The sequence below is a fragment of the Dermacentor silvarum genome, chromosome 1 (assembly GCF_013339745.2).
Source record: "Dermacentor silvarum isolate Dsil-2018 chromosome 1, BIME_Dsil_1.4, whole genome shotgun sequence".
NCBI lineage: Eukaryota > Metazoa > Arthropoda > Arachnida > Ixodida > Ixodidae > Dermacentor > Dermacentor silvarum.
The window spans coordinates 406,740,048-406,763,563 of NC_051154.1; the positions used below are offsets into that span (position 1 = coordinate 406,740,048).

At 49.6% G+C, this 23,516-nt stretch overlaps 1 protein-coding gene across 2 annotated transcripts in view; it reads right to left on the bottom strand.

The window, feature by feature from the left end:
• The window catches only part of LOC119437574 (snRNA-activating protein complex subunit 4), a 139,954-nt gene that overhangs the window by 91,196 nt on the left and 25,242 nt on the right, over positions 1–23,516 (bottom strand). For both annotated transcript variants that reach the window (XM_037704579.2, XM_037704580.2), the window contains exon 4: positions 20,732–20,878. In XM_037704579.2, the coding sequence (XP_037560507.2) occupies positions 20,732–20,878 (147 nt within the window). The remainder of the gene's footprint in view (positions 1–20,731; positions 20,879–23,516) is intronic.

Below are 23,516 nucleotides of genomic sequence, written 5' to 3' on the forward strand. Positions count from 1 at the left end.
AAACACTTGCAACACAAATACCAAGCGGAATAAGGCACTCTCCACTGACACCACGAAACGTCACACCATCATTCCACGGGAACATAACTTTCCGACCCAGCCTCTCTTTGAAAGTCACACTCATGACGGAAACGGTAGCACCAGTATCCAATAATGCTGTTGCAGGTATACTATCAATTAACACACGCACTTTGTTCTTCACCATCATAATAGGCAGAGGAGGATTTCGCAGAGACGCAGACTGTCCGGCGACCTTACCTCCATCGGCCGCACCGGCTAGTTTCCCGACGGCGGTGGTGACGTAGCACGTTGACATGGTGACGGTGAACGGCGTTGGCGACTGGTTGGGGGCGTCAGGCTGCGGTCTGAAGCTGGCAAGCCACTCCGTCTATTATATTGACGGAAGGTATTCCGGGGTGGCGTGCCTGTGGTGTTTCCAGTATCAGGGTCTGTCGGCCAGCAGTCGTCATAACTGACTTGTTCAAAATTAGGCCAAGCTGGTGGTGGGCCATATGTTGTTGTCTGTCGGCGCCAGCGACAAAAACGAGCAATGTGTCCTGAGGCGCCACAGCTGTAACACACAGGCAATGCGCGACCGACGTTGTAAGCCTCGGGGTCAACCCTGGGACGTTGCGAATAATAAACACGATCTGCCGAATGCCGATTCGTGGTGGTAGCTCGACGAGTGCGCTGATCGTGCGTCATGTCGTCGGGAGAGGAACGTCGATGCTGTCGCAGCTGATCGACTCGACAGTCTGCAACGCCTGGCATGGCAGACAATGCCGACACAGCAGATGCATGCTCTTGAGGTTGGTTGCAAGCGCAACGAAGCTGTTCGACATCCGCCCCTGTGGTGTGTCGTTCAAGTTCTTCGCAGACAATTTGCCTTATAGTTGCCGCAAGGTCAAATTGAAAATTGCAGTTGTCGTTATCGTCAACGCTTGCCACCGTTGTGACATTCGCTAACCTGCCGAACTTTGGCGTGATATGGCGCAGCTTCAAGGCCTCAAATGTGCGGCAATGCTTGATGAGGTCGGCGACCGAGGCGAGACTCTCCTTTCCGATTAAATAATTATAAACGTCCTCAGCTATGCCTTTGAGAAGATGTCCAACTTTGTCCTCTTCGGACATTCGAGGATTGACCGTTTTGCAAAGCTTCAGGATCGCCTCTATGAACGTAGTACAGGTCTCACCTGGGACTTGAGCGCGTTGAAGCAATGTCTGCTCCGCCCGCTTCCTTTTCGTCGTGGAATCGCCAAAGCACTCTGTGAGGTCAGTAATGAAGCTGTCCCACGTCGTGAAGGAATCTTCATGGTTCTCGAACCACACTAGCGTCGTGTCTGTGAGGAACAGAACGACATTGTTGAGCTGAGCCGTGGAGTTCCAGCCGTTGTACTTGCTCACACGCTTGTAGTGGGTGAGCCATTCCTCCACGTCCTCGCCGAATTTTCCTGAGAAAGGGCGGGGTTCCATCTGATGCATCCAGGTGTCGGTTGTTCGCACTGGAGCAGCCAGAGAAGGCTGTTGGTCGCCGCTGTGGGACATCGGGATCTCAAGTGGTGTCGGAGGCAGTCGAGCGAGGCGTCGGCTTTGGCGTGGCACTTGCTGCAGCAGCTCCATCGTCTTGGTCGAAATACCCAGCACTTCCACCACAAAACTGTTACGGTTAATGTTGAACCGGCTTTATTTAAAGGATGAGCTTGATGGTGAAGTAAAGATGGCGTCCAGAGGCTGCGCGAGCCAACGTCTTTCTCCTCTTCGCCTTGCCCGACTCATGCCGTAGCACTATTATGCTCCCATGCTTGTCAGATGGTACCAAACTCTGCCCATACATTGTCTTCAAGCAAAAGAAAATGCCGTCAGAAGCGTTCCCCACAAGTGGAGTGGTGAGAGTCAAAGAGCAGGGCTACATGACGAATGACATGGTGGTCGAATGGTACCGCTTGGTGCAGCTCCCGAAGCTGGGGGCGTCCCTCAAAGGTGGTTACGTTCCTAACCTCCTTATGCTGAACTCCTTTCAAGGCCACCTCACAGCCAAGGTGAAAGCAGAGTTATGGAAAGAACGTACAGACATGCTCGTAATTGCCGGCGGCATGATGGGGCAGCTGCAGCTACTTTGTGTTGGTGTGAAAAACCCTTTTAAGGACCTGCTCCATCATGAGCACACCGAGCAGCTGGTGGCAGGAGACCATGAACGGCTGTGCGTAATTGGGTTCTTTCAGCATGGGCGGCTGTTCCACAAAATGTCAAGGTACGGTTGTTTGCGAAGTAACGGAATTTCGCTGGACGATGACTTGGTGTGGGATTGTAGCAGCGATGACAACGGCAGCACTAGTGAGGATGACAGAAGACGAGTAGTTCAGTGACCATGCCCACGATTAATAAAGTTTCATTATGGAATGCACCCACGGGTATGCAGATTCCAGTTGACTTACAATCCACCTTTTTCACGGCCCGACAGCGCATGCGCCCTGCCCTGGCGGATTAGTCGCGAAACGTTTTGGAAGGGTCGCGCGCGCGGCCGTGCGGCCCATCTCGGGGAAACGTCCCCCGAAAAAAAAAAAAAGCGCTCGGACGCGCGCTACTGACAATTTGTGCAGTGTACCGCGTTGAAACTCCGCTGGCAGCTCGACGTCAGTGCAGTACTGAAAGCGTGCGTAGCGTAAGAGTGGTTTAGGTACTGCGAGGGGCTTTCTTGTCGACGGCACCGATAAAATCACCGTGCATATACTATCGTTTGACTGAAACCCGCGCGATAGGCCATCGAACCCACAACGCGATAGCCGCAACGCCTTTGTTGGTATATATAAATAATCGCGCTCAAAGTGAGTCGAAACGTGCCTACGAAGTTGAAAGGTTGAAATGCTCAAGCTTCGACCCTCTCAAGCCGTGCACATGAAGTTTGAGCCAATGTTGATTTCAGCGAAGCTTAGACCTGGCTCCGTCGAGTTCGTGCATCCGCTACCGGCGGACCTGTACTGAAAAGTAAGCAAGTTAGGACGAAGGAAACTGCTTTTATAGTTCAGTTCTGGCCTTAGCGATTTGAAATAAACTACTCTTCGCTTTGCACGGCGCGTACACAATAATCTGCAAGCGGCGACACAGCGCTGTGCCCAACGGCTGTGCCAACATCTGTAGGTCACCGTTCCCGTAGGCTGCCGCTCGTATTCGCAACGTAGATGGGTCGGTTTGTACGTGTTAGTATGCTCACGCATTTCTTAATTCCTAAGATGTACTGTTTATCTCTGCGTCAAACGCGAAACAAGAGACGGTACATTCGGTACAGCAGCATGAACAGCCGCCTCGCTCAGTTATATACCAACGGTGTCAGCGATGGCATCCGCGTTTTTGCGGAAGAACAACACGGCCTTTAAATGAGCGCTTATTTGAGCACATTTTTCTCTAATAATGCTTTATGACACGCGCAAAGTAAGTATGGTGAAGTTAAAGAAAAGCGAGAATCAGTAATAAATTAACAGCCCGATATTTGTAACTGGATCACAGTCGCCGTTGAGTAACTCAGGCGCTCATACTGACTCGTCTCACGGTGGAATAACGCGGCTCATATGAGCAGGTATGTGTGCTTTATTCGACGTTTTGACTTTTTTTTTTCATATCAGCGATGCACCTTTTTCCATATTTTTGACGCTAACAACGATCTGTGGCTGTAGATGTCGATGTAAACAAGCGCACCGCTTTGCTAAATCCGACGCGGAAGGCTGCGCGCTCAAAAACTTCTTATTTATGCAAAATGTCTAAAGAATGTGCAAAAAGAATTAAAAGAAAAGCGAGGTGCAAGTGCAGGAGTCAGCGACAACAAACTCCAAAGCAGCCGCGCCGGCAGAGAGTACTCAGCATACCTTTATAGGCCACACTATAAACAAAACAGCGCTATCACACCTGCTCAACCTATATATATAGTTGGTGAGTGCTACATGGCTTCCAGGAATGACATGCTGTCCCGCAGAAGCCATTAATAATTATTCGCGGTCCACGAAATCCACAACCGATACGCACTCAACAAGGGCGCAGGTTCACAAATCAACCGGCGAAAGCCCCGGCACCCTACCAAAACGTTTCCGGTAGCATGCGGCAGAGGGCAGCACAGGAAAATGAAAAAGGCGGATTGTGTAAATGCAGTATTTTGTTGTACCTTTCCACTCACGAAGGTTGTCGGGGGTGGCCTTTCCACAGACAGATTTGTGACAGTGGTGCCAGCCGCAACGATGTGACTGGCAGAGTGAGCATGAGGAGACCTCTTTGGGGTATTGCTCGGTGCACTCATTTTTTTTTTCTCTCGTCCGCCGGCCCCTTTGTTTGGACATCATTTGGACTTGAGCTCGTCTGTAGTGCCTTGCACCTATGGAGAGTGCATAACTTGTGTTGCTCCTTTTCCAAACGCTAAGCCAAAGAGTGGTGCCTAGTGCTAGCGCGTGGTCATGTTACACTGAGCCGCATTTATCGGAGACCCAAGCCGACGGAGATTGCCCTAGCTCTCACGAGGGGGCCTATCGGTTATCGTGAGAGCATGCGGCATAGCCACAAGGACACTTTTGCCTAGCGGGGTGTCGCGTAAGTGCCCGTTGTTTTTTCTTTTTTGTTCTTTGCACGGGAGCCCCATTGATTCCTGTGCCGCCCTGAGAACAGGCATTTGTGCAGTGCTGGGTGCCACCGAAGGCAAACCGTTTTCTTTCACTTGGGGCAATAATGAGTGTTCCTGCGTGCGTAGTGATCGCCATGCTCCCCCTTTTGCGGACTGAGCATCCGCACAGCAGCGTGCTAGATTATGCGAGGCGACGGCTGACGCAGCTCTGAAGCTCGCTAGAAGTGGTCGGTACTCTTGTGAGATGGAACAAGCAACAGCCCGGAAGGAACAAGCAAAGCCCAGAAAAAAAGACGGGTGGCGGCGTACTGAAAAGGGAGAAGGAAGGGGCAAGCACGAGGCACAGGTGGAGGAGAGCAAGTGCTGCATGGCTCGGAAGGCTGACGACAAGGAGGAGGTGCCAGTTTGTGAAGCGGTGGCAGTGCATCCCTGGACAGAGCCAGGAGGCAGCCCTGCTGTTCTAAGGAACCAGACAACTCTGGGGATGTTTACAGATGAACGGTCCACGGTCAAGCTGTGCTTGGTTAATGGAGCTGACAGGCTGGTCAGGCGAGAGGACCCGGGCCTGCTCCACAACCTGAACTCTGCCGACCGTTGCTAAAGGCTGATCCACACCCAGCACTACTGACCTCTCCCAGAGAAGGCAGCTCCGACGCGTTTGTCGATCGTGCTGGTTGCTACAACCCAGCTTGGCATGGCAGACGGGGTCGACAAGGGGCTCTGCGGTTCGTCCTCCGCTATGCCCTCGGCAACCACCGTCGTCTGGGCCAACGCAACTCCCCAGGTGAATCCGCGTGTACATAATCTCCGTGACTTTATTACTTACATCGTTGTTGACAGGTGGAACATAACAATACTTAGAGCTACTCTATAACTTTGATTGCATCCTGCTGATTCGTTCCTACGTGCTACAGTCGAATCCCCCTACAATTAACGCCGCTACGACAAAGTTTTCGCCACAACGAAGATTTTCCGTCAGCTGCCCATAGAAAGTAATACAAAAAAGGTGTTCATAACGAGGGAGTTTTATTCAGTATTTCTGACTCAACAAACTTTTCGGGAACGAAACTGGGACTGAACTGAAATTGGAACTGCTAAGTAGTCAAATTAGAAAGCCTTTCCAAAGCTGTGACGATCGTATGTCCACTCGTACGAGGTTTTCGCGAATGAAATCAAATTCAGAGTACCTATTTAGGCCACTGTAATCTATAGCCATGCGTGGTCATCAAGTGCCTGTGCGAGATTGCACAGGATCACCGCAATAGCTGAAGTTACCTGTGGTGTGTGCCGGTCGAAATGGCTACGCCAACGAAGAAGCGTAAATTTCTCTCAGTGGGGGGGGGGTCAAGTGAAGGCACATATGATCGCCGAGGAAAAAAAGTGGAAGGAAGAAATTTTGCAGTTTCACCTGAAAGGCAAAGCATCGATTGCGATAGCAGATTAGTAGCCAGCTATACGAACTAAGGATAGTAGTTTTATCGGTCGTATAAACTTGTAAACATTCGCTTACTAACTAAAATACCAAGCACGGTGTCACGCGCGCACAGGTAAACATGAAAACATCTTGCTCGATGACCGCGGACACTGTGTGTGAACACGCTGGAGTGAGGAGGCGCGGCAATACAGGGTTCCTACAGGTTTCCAAGAAAAAAATTCAAGGACTTTTTAAGGACCTTTAAAAAAATTTAAATATTTAATACGGTAGTTCACACATTACATTTCATTGGACAGAACAAAGGAAAGTGATTTCACTTAGTGCACGAACAGTTTCATTCGACTAGATGAAATTCTGAAGCTCAGGGCAGGTCTTGCAGTTTCTTGTATATTTGCGTTTTAATGCTGCTGAGTTCTTCAGCCTTCGCTTTTGCGGTCTTTCTCAAGCTGTTTGATTTCACCAAGTGCGTGATGTCACCAGTTCTCTCGGCCTTTTCTGCAGACGAAGGAACGCGGATGGCGCCGAGCTGGACAGATGCATCGAGCTCCCGCTTTTTGCTCAAATTGCGATTTTTGCGAAACCAGTGCCACTGCACCGCGGCGTCACGTTTATGAAGATATGCTTCATTTCAAGACCATTTTTGACCCTGTGAGTTCATTTTGTGCACTTCCGCAAGAACTTTTGTGGGCGCCACGTTGGCTCACCCTAACGTCGAGTAGGGCCCCGCTAACCCTAATGCCGTACGTGCTGATGAGTTCGCCGCTTGGACGGATGGCGGGGCCCCCGCCGGCACAGAGACATCTACCCAAGTCTTGCCAACCACACTGCAATGTCTTACGAAGTCACCGGCCAAGAAATTGCCCTATCGGAGGTTTCTGTCAGGAACGGGTGGTGCGACATCGCCCCACGAAGAACGACCAAGCCTAAGCCTAACCTCAACGTCGCCGCCAACGTGGCACCCTCCGGTGCCAGAACGAAAGCATCCAAGCCCGTGTCGGCCCGTAAAGAAATCATCAAGGCAAGTAGAATGCCCTTACTCCCGCAAAACGAGACCAAAGTAGTAATTCGCATCCGCGGCGAACTGAACATCGCCAAAACCGGACACGTGGAAACTGTGCAGGCCATTCAAGAAGCAGCCGGACTCGAAACGACGCAGTGCGATGGGGACACGATTTGCCCCAACCTCAAACGGAACATCATGGTCGTGAGTTCCCCCTACCCGAGAACGTCCACGGATATTTGAAAATTCGGAGCATCACCATCACCGGACAGACGTACGAGGCATCCTACCAGACTGCACCGGACGACACGTGCAAGAGAGTCATTCGCAACATTCCGCTCCACCACATGCAAGAAACGATAACCAGGTCTGTCGTCAACCCGAGAAACCCACTCGCACTGGTGGCGAAGCACATTAAGGAAACCAGGACGGTGATCGTGGTCTTCGAAGGACACAAAGTTCCCAACCACATGATGTACGGATGTGCATGGGTAGTGTTCGCGCTACAGGAAGCAGATCGCCATATGTCAGGCTTGCGGAAAACTAGGGCACGAAGCAGACGTATGCCCCACACCTGAGAAGCAGACCCCGGAGCAGATCACGCTTGCGATCTGCTCTTGCGCGTTATGCGGAGAGAAACATCCCACGGCCAGCAAGGAATGCAAGAACAGATACCAGGTCCCGTACGTGGTACACAAGCGAAGAATCAAGAACAAGCAGGCAGCCATTGCGGCCAAGAAACTTCGAGATAAGGCGACGAGTCTCTTAAGGCACAACGGTGCAGATGCGGCGCAGCTGCCAGACGGACAGCGCAAGCACAGAGGAAGCTCCAGATCCAGAGGGAGCTCGGGATCCCGATCGGCCAGCAGAGGTCGCAGGAGCCGCTCCCGCACACCCGGGAGCTGAGGCCGCTCCACCTCAGGGGTGTGCTTCGCACCCCTGGCCGGAGCCAACAGCTGGCCCCAGCGAGTCAAGGTGACAACGGGATGCCAGGCCTCCGCAACAGCGGGGACACTGCCCACAAACTGTGGGCCGCTGAGGGACCAATCTCAGGTGAGCTTGCAAGCGCGGCCAGAGAATAATGTACACAAAGACATCTTGGAAAGAATCAAAGCACTCGAGCATGAGAACGCTCAACTTAGACGCACAATGACAGAACTGGCTAATGAGAATAGATTGCTTAAAACGCAAACCAGCAAACCAAGCGCACAGGCACAGGACACGCACATGGATACTTCACCAAGTTCGACTCCGCCCTGCGTAGCGGAATCGGAAACGGCTAGTAGAACCCCACCTACGGTGTGTTGCCTTTGGCAGGCAACACACCTGCCAAAGACAGACGATAAATTGGGCAAGATCCTTAGTACCCGAGGTCAACTCCAATTCGATGTCGAGTCACTCAAGAAGGGACACGACAGACTAGTAGAGGCGGTTGACGGTCTAACGAGCAGGGTAGAAGTGATGGAGAAGGGCTTCGGCGACAGGATCGAGGCTCTCGAGAGAACCGTCTTTACTCACTCCACGGCACCGGTCAACCCCCCCCCGCCTACCCCATGGTCGGAAGGAACACTGCAACAAGCGATATCGTTACACCCAAAACGGTGGTAAAGTTTGCAACCAAAGTAGAAAGCAAAAATGGAGAAGGCAAATAAGCGAGAACCAGCCGAAAGGCACCAAGCACAAATTAGCAATCAAGGCAAGCTAATAATCTGGCAATGGAATTGTCGCGGGTTCCGCAACAAGAAAGCGGTCCTGCAACAGCACATCAGACACACTACAGACAAGACGGACGGACATCATACTCATTTAAAGGGAAACTGAACAGGTTTCCAAAAAAATCTAGTTATAAGCATCATTTGGTACTTTCGAACACCCGGAACACGAAAATCGACAAGAAATTTGACATGGCGCAGCCAAAAGACGCGTTATTAGCAAAAAAACTCCGAGCTGCGACTGGGCGGCGCGCGACGAATCCGGCTCGCATCGATGATTGGTGGAGCGCACCGTGACGTCAATCCATGGGTTCACGAGAGCCCGCCGCAACGTGACAGCTTCTCACCAGGTACTGCGACTACCTTCCAGACGATTTCGAACAGTTCAGTTGCTGTTGTGGATAATTTTGATCACTTAGAGGTGATTGGCGTGACACCATATGCGTTTGAACCATTGGCCCGACAACGAGAAACACCTACGCCAAGCGCGAGCGTGATCGCCAGCGCGGAAGTTGGAATGGCCGGAGCCCGCCGGATCCGAGGACCTAATTGCGACATTTACCCGCGTTGACAGTATCGCCTGGTAGGAATTCGTAAGTTTTTCTGAAGCTGTACCATGTTATATAGCCTTAGCAGTCAGAGTGCGATTGTATTATTTCATACCGGGCGTCCTTACAACAGAATACGGAAAGAGACTCGTTTTGTACACAGTGCATTCTACTGTTGCTGGTTTGCAAGTAATAAAGTGCGACTGCCGAATTGCCCTGAAGGTACACATCGCATGGAAATTATTGTATTTGCAATATAATTTAATTCAGTGTAGATATTAGGTCCAATGATGCATTCTGTTGTGCTGTGACCGCAACAAACAATGCGTGCAATCATTGCGTTATTCGATCTTGCAGCGAATGCGGAGACGCACTGTCAGCATAGTGCATTTTGCAGTTACCAAGTTACTAAGATAGCAATACAATGTGCAGACGTGCCAGAAAAATATACGCCGCACGGAAGTGAATGTTTCTTAAATTTGCAGTATAGCTGTGCTGTTTTGTGACCCACGGTGCTAGAAGCAGCGTTCGACGCCGCGACGGCGTGCTTGGGCTGCTTGCAATGTCGTGCGGGAATTTGACGAAAAACAAAAAAGTGTGCCACTGCACGTTGTTATGCATATCTATGCGGTTTACTGTAGTTCGATTTTATGCTTTTTGGCCCTCGATTCCCGGTTGCGTGGAAACAATCTGAGATAAAAGCCCACTCCTGTCGTTTCACGCTTTTGAACAATCCGCCGCTTTCCTTAAAGCAAGTGATGTAAGCACTCAGGCGTATGGGCACTTAGGTATCCGAGTGTGGCCGGATGCCTGGCGTGATGCTGAAACTTTATTTTAGGTGTCTTTTCTACCTGACGTATATTTCTGTTGCGACAGGTGTTCCTGCATGCACTGCAGTGCAATGGAAATAGAAGAAGAATGTTTGTGCTGCCAGGAAGTAAACGAAATTTCTGCAAGACAGAAAAACAAAGTGTATCACAGAAGGCTGCTCTCGGTAGCGGCGATTCATTCCGTTTATGAGCGAAGATCGATGGCACCACGCCTGGCCTTAGTCGAGCAGATTTCACCGGAATTCCCATTGCACGCATCAGCGATAAACTCTGATGGTAATCACTGTCCCAAAAATGTTTTGAACAGAGAAGAGTGGTTTTTGAAGGTTTGAAATTAATTAGTTTTACCGCTGGGATCCACTGAGCAGCTTGTTTTTTCTGCCGTGGAAAATTGTGAAAGATGACGTCTCGGAAGCCGGTGCTTGTACAGCCGTAAGCAACGCAAAAGGACGGCATGGTGACACTCTATGCTTCTTAGACGGAGTTCTCCTTGCGATAACAGTCCTTTGAAGCGTTAGCCGGAAACGCAGGGTGGTGATCTTGATTATTTGCGATAAAGGCCACGGATACAACACGACTGACGCGCAAAACGTGCACACGCTTTCCGCGTGGGCGCCTGGGACCCCTATATTGACGTCATTTCTGCTAGCTTTCCCCTTCCGCCGCCGCCGCGGGCTGACTCCGCGAGTTGCGGTGGGCGGAGCATAGCTGCGATTTTAATTCTTAATTACGCCGCCGCTACTTGTACGATGGAAAAACAAAACTTCGTACCGGGGATTTCAAGTGTCTGCGCTTCAGAAAAACGTCACTTTTTAGAAATCTAAAACCTGTTCAGTTTCCCTTTAAGAGACCAACACCGACACACCCACACTTCCGGGATATGAAGCAATTGCCGTTCTACCCACAAAAGCCTGTAGCGACGTTTGTCAGTAACAGGCTTGCGTGGGCCGAGATTGACAGAAGTAATCTGGACAGCAAATGCGAGCACTTGCTCATCGAAGTGTTTCCCAAAGCAAAAAAGGCCAAGAGCATACTAGCACTCAACTCATACAGTAGCCCGAATCACAAAACGCAGTTTCAGACGAATGTTGAAGAAGGCCAGGGACAAAGCCGGGGACAACCCGCTAATTACTGCAGGAGATTTCAACGCCGTAGAGTGGGTATACGGCGTCACCAGCACCAAAGGCAGCAATCTTGCCACCAATGCGGAAGAGATGGGCCTCACCCTGATCCCGTCCGCGCTCTACCCCACCAGGATGGGCAACTCGGTCTCGAGGGACACCACCCCAGACCTCATGTTCGTCCTCAATGCCGAGAGGGCCACCTGGCACAATACCGGCGAGGACCTCGGCAGCGACCATTACATTGTAGAAACGTCAATAGCAATCGCCTCGAAACCACTCTGAAAGTGGAGATACATGGATTGGGATGCATTTAGACAGGTAAGAAAGGAACGTACCGACAAGCCCGCTGCTCTAGAACAGTGGACGCACGAACTCAAGGAGGACACCCTCAAGGCGACCAAAGAAATAGAAACGGACATCCAGACAGTTGGGATGGACGCTAAGCTCGCTCACAAGCTGGAAGCAAAAAGATCCATATTGCAGAGATGGCGTACCCAGAGACTCGGGAAAAAGATCGCACTACTGAACAAGGACATTGAGAACCACTGTGCGGTACTCTCCAACCAACAATGGGACGAAGTATGTGCAAGGGTCGATGGCAGCATGACATCGAGCAAAACCTGCTCAAACACCTTAACAAGGGTCAAACCAAGAGCTGCCAGACCAAGGTGGCTGACAAGATAGCGAAACGCAACCTCAAAGACTCCAACGAGCAGGAATCAAGACTTGCCGAAAGATACATGCCACTCTTGAGCAGCCACGAAAACGAGGCCAAGGCACCCGGTTCCCCGTACACGGGAGCGGACAACCCCGACCTCGACGAACCCTTCACCCTGGAAGAAATCAGGACCGTCCTTCAAAACCTGAAAGGCACATCGGCCCCAGGTCCTGACAGTATTAGTAACAAGGCCCTTCGTAACTTGGACGAAGACTCCATCCAGTTCCTAGTGGATCGAATCAATCAGGTCTGGGATTCCGGCATGGTCCCACCGGAATGGAAGCACGCCACTATGGTTCTCATCCCAAAGCCCAACAAGCCCTCGGACATCGAGAACCTTTGACCCATATCGCTCATGTTGTGCGTGGGTAAGGCGGCGGAACACGCCGTTCAGAACAGAATCTCCAGATTCCTTGAAAATAAGGGACTGTTACCACACACCCTCATAGGATTTAGACCCGGTCTATCAACTCAAGACACCATGATTTTAATCAAGCACCAAATCATTGATGACCCCATTGGAAACGCCAAGGCCATTCTCGGGTTGGATCTCGAGAAAGCATTTGATAACCTATCTCACCAATACATTGTGGACACCATTTCCAAACTCAACCTCGGAGCTAGATTCCACGTCTACATCAAGTCATTCTTGGATAATAGGACGGCTACGCTCCGATTTGCCGACCTCTCCACGGAGACACTCTCACTGGGGAGCAAGGGCACCCCCCAAGGCTCGGTCATCGCCCCTATGCTTTTCAACCTTGCCATGGCGGGACTTGCCGAGAAACTCGGACAGATCAATGGGCTCGAGCACACCATATACGCAGACGACATCACCATGTGGGTCTCCAAAGGAACCCCTGGCATAGTGCAGTACATCTTGCAAGAAGCAGTGAACACCGTAGAAGAATTATTAATTCCCACCGGACTCAGATGCTCACCTACCAAGTCGGAGCTGCTCGTACGCAGACCCACACAGAAGGGCCGCAGGCCATACTCAACAGACTTCGATTACAATCAGGAAATAACCGCACAAACCAATTCAGGACACGCCATCCCGTGCGTCGACAAAATCAGTCTTGGGTATGATCGTAGAGACTAAAGACGTCAATGCCTGTACGGTTCAGAAGCTCATCACCAAGACCAACAACGTGATCGGGCTCATTAGAAAAATTGCCAATACACACAGGGGCTTGAAGGAACATAATCTTGTCAAACTCATACACGCGTTTGTCACCTGTCACTTCGCATACGTTGCGGTAATGCGCAATGTGCAAATCAGAAAGGTCACCAAGCAAGCCCTCAGCATTCCGACCAGCACCAGCAATGGGAAGCTGGGGCACCTGGGCATGCACAACACCCTGGAAGAAATTTCCGAGGCCCAGCAGTGCACCCAGCTTGCTAGGCTTTCGACGATGCCTCCGGAGCGCATGATCCTAGCGAAGCTAGGCTTTGCTCAAGGAAACATAGAAAAAGACTTTGCGAACCTCCCACGGGACATCCGCGCTAAGATCACGGTCCGACCTATACCCAGAAACGTACACCCCAAAAACAACAGGGGCAGACGACAAGCGAGAGGACAATTCCTCTTTAACCAAGCCTTGGCAAACCGCGAACGCTCAGCTTTTGTGGACGCGGCGGCATACGCGGGAAACAAAGCTTTCGCAGTGGCGGTGGTGGACGGCCACAGATCCACAAGACATGCAGCCACGGTAATTGCAAGGAAGCCTCAATAGGCCGAACAGGTTGCGATCGCCGTTGCGCTGACCAATGACAATATTTCTCACATCTACAGTGACTCCATAGCCGCTATCAGAGCTTTTCAAAAGGGCACGGTCTGCGCACAGGCTCTAAGAATTGTCACAAAGAAAGAGATTAAGCACCACGTCATATACTGGTTCCCGGCACACTTAGGACCAAAGATCGGCGACGTCCCCAACCTTAATGAGGCGGCACACGAGGCTGCGCGCGCTTACAGACCGTGCAGCTTCACCTGACCACTCGGAGAACAAGGATGCCCCCACTACATACAATGAAATAGCTAAACACTACTACCTACAATGTAGAGAGTTTAGCACGCCACACCTCATGCTCACTCGAGCTGAAACGGTTACACTCAGAATGCTACAGACACATACCCCACACAAAACAGACTACACTACTACATGCCTGAGCTCTACAACAAGTCTTATTGAACATTCAAAATTCCACCTGCCCTGTCCACTGCGTCACATATGATACGCTGTGAAATGTACGACAAACCTTTCAGATTCTCTACGGAGATCTGGTGGTTGACGCTGAACCCCTGCCCGACAGTTGCTTGCCCATGGCTCAAAACAAGCAACAGCCTGACTGCTTTCCACGGCTCTTTGTAGAAGGGATTGAAGCTCAGGAGGTCATGAAAAAACTCATCCAGCCTGCTAAGGCTGCATGAGTTTCAAGCAGGATGGATTCAAACAGGTGAAGCTCGTGCTTTACCTCTTGCAGTAGCTCAGTGTATTCTGCCATTACACATTCCCGTTGGCTGTCACTGACTCTTCCTGCCACGGTCAAGACGTCTAACACCTTCCTTAGGCGTTGGCACTGATCTGGCTTCGAGCACATGAGCTGGGGTCTAGAGATGTCAGGTTTCTAACCATTGATGATTTACGGGGACTTTGTTCCAGTATTTTCTTGGTCACAGCTGCCAAAAAGTTTACACTCCATTCTGAATTGAAATCTATCCTTCGCACTTGCCCTTGAATCTTTCAGTGCTTGTTCACATTTGGGGCCGATATCCACTTTTTCAAGTGGAGTGTGGTTATCAGGGTTATCAACGTCTACCCTAAGCAAACCAACAATCCCTGCCAATGAAGACAACACTGAAGCCTTCATGAATTTCCCAAGGAGCTTTCGCACAACACTCTCAAGGTCTCTAGCAAGAAAGAAGAACATTGGCTTGTCGGACTGGTAGTCTCAAGAATGGCTGAAGATGGAAGCAACACTGAGAGCGAAGCTCCGTTTTGCCAGCGTCAAGGAGTCACGACAAAAGCTGTACACATTTTCAAACGATGCACACTTTGGTAAGCTCACCTGCTTACTCCTTGCAGACTTCACACATTTCTTTACGTCATTCCAAAGAAGCAAAGCTCTTTCAATGACAATTGTGTTTTCCACCCATCGGTGAGACACAAACTGTAGTGTAAATGTTTCCTGGTTAGTCACAGTTGAAAAATCTTCCCTTCGTGCTTGCTGGTGAGTCTCAGAAGAGTGCACTCAGTCTTGACAGCACAACGTCAATGCCCCACTTGGTGGCTCCTACCCCTGCCCTGTAGGCATTGTGGATGGTATGAAGGCCACAAGTCCCCAAGTCAACACATTGGACCTGATGGTTTTCCTGCAAGTGCACTTGCATATTCCTAAAGAACTTCAGGTTAATGTTCAGCCCATCCATCGAGATCTGAAGAACCTTGCCGAGTGGCAAAGGCTCCAAAGCCCTTAGAAGTATTTCCTGAATGTTCTCTGCCGTGGAATGCCCCATAAAAGCGGATGTGTAATATCTGGTGGCGACGTTGTGTGACGAGTCCCAATAGCACACATGCACGTCCATTTGCTTGTCGTGCAGGAAGTCATTCGCTGACTCGTCAAAAAGCACGATGTAATAGTCAAGACTTCTGTACCTCTTGTTGCAAGGACAAGAAAAGAAAATGGCCTGAGCCCATGGCACGCAACATACGCAAATTTTTTTTTCTCCGCAGGAAAACGATTTAGCCACGTCGCTGTCGGGAAACATCCGCTTGAACAAGTCGCCGGTTTGTGCGGATGATCTGTACGAGTAGTGGGAGGTAATCACTTTCATTGTCCACAGAATTTCTGCATTGGTAACCACCTCGTGTGACTTGCTGGTGCTGTTTAGATGAGTCGCCTGTGATGGAGCCAACCCAGTGGACCGCTCGCTTGTGCTTGGTGCCAGGTAGTTCGTTATAAAGTTTCCAGCTGCCATTTGCACCATTCCACAGTGCTTTGCACTTTTCGCATGGCTTCTGAGAGAAGATTCGCCCATAGAAGCGATGTCGAAGGTCTTTCTGCAGGATGTGCATTTCGCACGGTGGGGGTCTGATGTATCCAGGGCAACCCAAAGTTTGTAATCGTCGTTGCTGAGCCAAGCGCTTTGAAGTTTACATATCCCAGGCATTATTCTGAACTATGCGCACCACAACCGAAACGAGGGAAAAAGCAAACAAAGCATCGACGCCACCGGAGTGAGCACGCACAGATAAACACAGCACAATGTGGCCAACAGACAACGCTCAGGCTATGAGGTTGTACCTGTTTTTAGTGGGTTGCCAATAAACCCAGTCCATGGCGAACCCCCCCAAAAACTGAAATACTACCAAATTCAACTGTTAAGATTCATGTAACTGCTTTTTTGTTACAAATAAGCATGATGGCGAAACTTGTATTTTTTCCGCGAAGGTCGAGACGCTCTAGCCTCATTATGGCCAGCAACTTATAGCTTTTGGCCAACCCCAAATTAAGCCAGAGGGGAAAAAAAAATTGCGCGGCACTCGCGCTCACCTCTTCCTCGCGCAGGAAGTTTGACTTTGCGGTCCCGACGTTGTGGAAAGCAATACAGTTTGCCGGGACCACCCTCAACCGCCATATAATGTGAGTTGCGCTGTGGGACCCACCCTGCAATAGCAGCGAGCGAGTTGACCTCTGTCCCGTCTCTCACTTCAACGCGAACTAAACGTCTAAAGCACAACGTACATGACTCCACCGGCACTAGTTGCACTTTGCCTACATCCCAGATAGCTTTGAAGAACTTTGTGCGTGTCGCAGATTGATTTCAATATACGGCATCCGTGCAGCCGTGCACCGCCGCTGTTGTCAACACGATACCAATGTCTCGTCGTCTGGGGAAATGACAATCCGCTAGACACGGCGACTCCGACGACTGCTTTGAAAGTAATGGATCCTTTTGACCTCATCAGGAAAGTTATCAGAGCCCACGACAATGACACTGTGATGGCTCTTTTAAAGGACTGTGCGACTCGCGTAACGCCTTTGCTTGCCATGAAGTGTAAGAAATCCAGGCGGACCAACTTCTGGAAATAAAAATTCCGGTAAGCGCAAGCTTGCAGACTTTGTCATAAATATGCAGAGAAATTGTGGTAATTCACACCGCTCCATTGCGAAGGTGTATGTGCTGTAAAATGAGTGTTTCGTGATCGGCCGGGCACACATGTTGGGTTAGGCATAGGCCGGAAAGTACGAAAAATGCTGTAACAGCGGCGCGAAACACATTCTCTTGTGAAGTTGACACTTTATTGACTGCCTTCGGTACGTCTCAACCTTTCCCCCATGCCATCGCAAAGATTTCCCTTACGATGGTTTCGGTTTCGTTTGCGACTTTGCCGTTTGACTAATTTTACGTCAACGAAGTTCCTCCACAACGAAATGTTTCGCGTGTCCCGTGAATTTCGTTGTAGCGGGACTCGACTGTATGGTGATGTTTTCTTTGAAGTGCTCCTGTGTTGCAAATATAGGTTATTCCCTTTCGTGAGAGTTAAGTGTGAAAAGATTGCATTTTGTGTATAAAGAGCTCTGTCTGTTATTCGTACCAAGGTTGCCCTTGCATGCGCGATAATCTCACAAGAACCTGTCATCACATGCCTCTGCCCTCAGCACTTAAGCTGCTCTCTTTTTACTGACACCATGTTTAATGTCTTGGCCTTGTGCAAATAAAATAAAGTAAAATTTCGTTATAAGAGACACTTGGTTATAAGAGACATTTGAAAATGGTTTAGTTGGTTTTCCTATGTTCACCATGTTAACAACATTGCATACAAGAGACATGATTACAAGAGATACTCTGTTACTAAGGACAACATTTTAGGTCCCTAGAGTAAGTTCTTCACTATTTAGAAGAGACAACCCAGACACGGATCTTCCATCCAACCTAGGATGGAAGACCCTGTGGAAAACTGCCCTGAAGATAAAGCTTGGGCCTGCATCCAAGAGACCGCAGATGTTCCAGAATCTTTCGAGGAGTTTGTGTCTGCAGATGTCGACCTCGTGTGCTCCGAAGAGCTTACAGATCATGTAATCCTTGTGCAAGTAAATGGTGCATGTGCCCTAGATGAACCAGAGGAGGAGGAGGACGACGAGGGCATTGCAGGGCAGAAAAAGTTGGCAGTTGAGGCTGACAAACATGTGAGCAACAGGAAGGCTTGCAAAGTAATGCTTTACCTCCAGAAGTTCGGAAGGAAGCTAATACAATCTGGTGTCACTAAAAAACAAACTATGAATGACTTCTTTAAGCCATCCTGAACAATTTCCTGTACAGTCGAATCCCCCTACAACGAATGCCGCTACAACGAAATTTCCGCCACAACGAAGATTTTCGGATTCCCCGTCAGCTGCCCATAGAAAGTAATACAAAAAAAGTCCCTTCATAACAAAGGCGTTTTATTCGGTATTTCCGCTTCAACAAACTTTTTGAGAACGAAACTGTGACTGAATTGAAATTGAAACTGCCGAGTAGTCAAATTAGAAGGCCCTTCCAAAGCTGTGACGATCGTATGTCCGCTTGAACGAGGTTTTCGCGAACGAAATCAAATTCAAAGTACCGGTTTAAGCCACTGCAATCCATAGCCACGCGTGATCACCACGCGCCTGCGCGACACTGCAGGGGATCACCACAATCGCTGCCGTTTTCTGTGGTGTGTGTCCGGGTGAAATGGATATGCCAACGAAGAAGCGTACACTTCTCTCTCTCGAGGAGAAGGCACATACGATCGCCGAGGCAGAAAGCAAAAGGAAAAATATCGCAGTTTCGCCCGCAAGGCAGCCCGTAAGGCGAAGCATCGGTTGCGATAGCAAGTTAGTAGACAGCTATACGAACTAAAGATAGTAGTTTTCTTGTAAACATTCGCTAACTAAATTACCGGGCACGGTGTCACACGCACACAGATAAACATGAACAGATCTCACTCGATGACCGCGGAAACTCCGTGTCAACACGCTGGAGTGAGACGCGGCAATAACAGCGACCTCCGTGCCGTCACTCGCTTCACCGCGAACTAAACATCGAAAGCACACAACTCTACCGGCCCTAGTTGCACTTTGCCCCCATCGCAGATCGCTTTGAAGATGAGGCCCGCGCGGGCGCTCACTTTGTGCACGTCGCATTTCAAGATAGCGGCCGCGCCGCAGCCGCTGTTGTCAACAGGATGCTAACGTCTCGTCGTTTGGGGAAAATGACTATCCGCTAGACACACCGACTCCGGCGACTGCTTTGAAAGCAATGGTTCATTTTCGCCTCATCAGAAAAGTTATCCGTACCCACGACAATGCGATGGCTCTTTTAACGGACTCTGAGACGCGCGTAACGCCTTTGCTTGCCGTGAAGCGTAAGAAATCCAGGCTGACCGACTTCGGGAAATAAAACTTCCGGTAAGCGCAAGCTTGCCAAGCTTGCTGACTTTGTCATAAATATGCAGTGAAATTGCGATAATTCAAACCGCTTCATTGCGAAGGTGCGTGTGCCGCAAAATGAGTGTTTCGCGACCAGCCGGGCACGCACGTTGGCTTAGGCGTCAGCCACAATGTACGAAAAATGCTGTAACAGCGGCGCAAAATGCATTCTCTCGTGAAGTTGACACTTTATCGACTGCCTTCGGTACCTCTCAACCTTTGCCCCCCACCGCCATTGCGAAGATTTCCCTGGTGATGGTTTCGGTTTCATTCGCGGCTTTGCCGTTTGGCGTACGTACCGTATTTACTCGATTCTAAGCACCCCCTTTTTTTCATGATCGCGATGCCCAAAGTGAAGAGGGGTGCTTAGATTCGAAAAATCTCCATGACGCTCGGCTACGCGCGGCGCGCGGGCATCACGAGTCCGCGCGGCTCTGCAGTCCGACTGTGCGGTGAGATCGCGCTGCGGACGCCGTGCCACTAAAGTCCCTATATAAGAAAAGTACCGCCATCTACTCTTTCCTCCGCCGCCTCCTCTCCTAAAGCGCTTGCTTTTTTTTTTTACTTTTTGCTTGCGAACGCCAAGTCGACGGTGGCGTACCTAGAAAGTCCACGTTGAAGCTTTCAGGCCGGGCACGCGCCGCCGCCGCCGGCGACTGCGGCTGCTCAGAGGACTTTCAACATGGCTCCGAGGCGGAAAAAAAAAAATATAAAGAAGTGAAAAGCGCGTGCTATCATCGTCCAATTGGAGATACAGGAGAGAGAGAAGCGGCGTTTATCAAAGGATGGCGGTACTTTTCTTATATAGGGGTTTTACGTGCCACCTCGGGAGTGCGACGGCTCCGGCTACGCGCGGCTCGCGGGCGTCACGAGGCGGCTTGGCTACGCGCTCTTCTTAACAAATAGGCGGGTGCTTAGATTCGCATGCAAACTTTTCCCCCAATTTTTTTCGCGAAAATAGAGGGGGGGGGGGGTGCTTAGTATCGCGAAAATACGGTACTATATAGATACCAATTCGCGTCAACGAAGTTCCACCACAACGAAATTTTTCGTGTGTCCCGTGAATTTCGTTGTAGCGGGACTCGACTGTACATGGGTTCAAACACACGTTGATGCTAATGTATAATAAAGTGATCTAGTCTGACTACTCGGTGCTTCTAGAATTTTTGGTTACAAGAGACATACTTCCCGAGTCGCTTGAGCGTCTCTTGTAACGAGGTTTTACTGTAGCGGGTGCATGTTTAAAGCCCAACTTCAGGAGTGTTTTCATGATAAGTTCCCACAAACAAGCTGTGGTTCCCACCTGCTTGTCCAGCTGGTCTTTGCGCTCAGTAAGCTGGGCTCTCTGTTCGGGGTCCTCGGTGTCCAGGAGCCTCTTGGCCAGAGCCTCCTTACGGTCCATCAGACACTGGAGGCTTTGCTGCAGCAGGTTGGTCTTCACTGCATCAACCTGGGGAGGAGACACAACCGTCGGGAAGAACGGATATGGTGCGCACCACATCTGACACAAATAATGCTGGCTAGATGTGACATGCACCCTATAATCTACTGCTGGCACAGCAAGGTGCCTGCCAGTTGCTTTCTCAAGAAAAAAGAATGGCTGCCTCACCCTGGTCAGAGGTGGGCAATGTTAAAGACTCGCACAACCTTTCAGGCATAATGAAAAATCTGGTTGTACATTTTGTGAACCATCACTGCTCACATGCCACGACAATTGCCAGTGATATGATGAAAATTAGGCACAAGCCAAAGAGAACTATCTAGTTAATGCAAGATGGATGGCAGCCTGTGTAACAAAGTGCTATGCAAACTTCTGAAGCAACAGCATTTTTGGGAAGCCAGCGCCGAGTTTAGGAAGGGAGACCGATGCATTATGTCACCTTTATTTTTGAAGCATGACAAACTAAACCAAATGCTCACATGAGAGGTAATTTAGTCACGATAACACAAGATACAACATTTATTTCTCGTCAACGAGAAGGGGCCCGATTTTCTTATTCATATCATAAGAAGCCAACAAACAAGGACACCAAGGAAAACATAGGGTAATTACTTGTACTTACTAATTGATTTATGATAAGTTAATGGAAATCAAAGTGGATGAAAAATGACTTGCCGCAGGTGGGGAACGATCTCACGTCTTCGCATTACGCATGCGATGCTCTTACCATTAAAGGGAAGCTGAAGTGGTTTTAGAATTAGAAGATTTACGGGGGTTTGGAAGGCTGTCAAAGTACAATTCAACTCCTGCAGTTATTTTCTCCATTAAGCGCGTAGCAGCGCTGCAATCGCCGTTTAAATTTTCGTTGAAGCTTCGCAACCCTCACGCGCCAAGCGTATACCGGCGAAAGTCCGGGTGCGAGGATCACGTCAATTCAGGGGTCACGTGAGGGCTCTATTCGAATCACTCACCTCGTCGATACCCATGATGACGTCACGCTCGTGTTCGCCATCAGAGCACGTTAACCGACCCGCAGCGTCTCCTGCAGACGCCGCGGCTGGTTTTCGCTAAATTAAAGCAACTAGCGGTGACTTCTGGCCTGTTAAACTATGGTTTTCGTATTCAGGGGGTGAAAAACTACAATAACTCGTTGAAAGCTCACTTTCTTTGAAAAGTGCTTCGGTTGCCCTTTAACTTCTCATTTCTTTAATTCAATTAGTAAGTACACACAATTTCCCCTATGTTTTCCTTGGTGTCTGTTTGTTGGCTTCTTATATGATTTATTTCTTGTGTATGACAGCATTTTCAATTGTTAGTTTTTTTTCCCGTGCATATAACAAATAAAACACATTTTCTTTTTGCTGTATTGAGACATTTTATGTACAGTGAAACCTTCGTTATTTCAATACAACTAAGAAAGGGAAATAAATATAGTTCTTTACATCGCAAATTTCGTTAAATCGAGGTTCGTTACATCAAGGTTTTACTGTATACCACATTAATTGATAGCATTATTCAATTAGTTTTCTTTCTTGTGTATCACAGTCATGCCACTGCTTTTATTGTTTGGTGCATTAATAAATTTCATGTGTTTGATGTAGAAGTTCATGCACTGTGAAAACTATGTACGGGCCAAGGCCCAGTCAGGCGCGCAAAGCCTCGGTTCCCTCTTTACCTAAAAAAAAAATTCAAACACACACATACTGACATACTGGCTGTGCAATATTGATTACTCAGTATTGAAGGGGAGGTGCAGGCTATGTGAGCAAGTTCCAACACAGCACACACCAAAAAAACTGGTAGCACAGAAACACCAAGCTCATCCTTCACCTCCCACTCCTCCCAATTACCTTTTCTTCGGGGATTAGATAACCATATGCAAACATAAGGAGACCTTCAGCTCAAAATTACTTAAACCCCTAAAAGAATTTAGCTGAGGGCAACTTTAGGTTTCGTATACAGTTTGTGTGGATGCGCGACTCTCGCGCGTCCCCAGATGTTCTTTTCTCTGCATAGCTCGCGTCTCCTGTAGTCCGGCTTCTCTGCGTGGCTAAGCGCCGGAGGCGGTCGTAGTGGTTGCGGCGCATTGCGAGAACTGGCGTGAGTGTCGCGATGCTAACACCACCGAACGGCGGGGTGCCTTGGGAGGAAAAGGTCGAAAGTGCTTCCTCTTTGGCTTGGAATCGGCGACCAACACGCACGAACGCTTCGCGCGTTGGTCGGCCCGTTTCGCGGGACCGCCTTGCGAGGCTAAGAGCAGGATACCAGTATGGACAAACACGGATCGTTCGAACGTGCCACCGTTCGCCTGACCGTACACGTGAACGACTAGGCGATGGTATCACAGCATGGGGGGAACATATTCGCTCGCTATCGGGTCGCGGTGAGTCGGACTTCCTTGATTTGTCGCGCGCCCATGTGAATGTTCTATTGGTAGTAATTCGGCTAGTGTGTATTAGTGTATGAAAGGTGCAATAAATGCCCTTTTGATTGTTTGCACTACTGTGTTGTCGTTCCTTTGTCCCAAGAGCATGTGTGAGACCCCACAAGTTGAACCCGAATATATACAATTACTGTCAATACCAAACAGTTGTTAACATCCCCTTGGAAATCTCGTGCAAAAGTAAAGCACTGTACTAAGTGTACC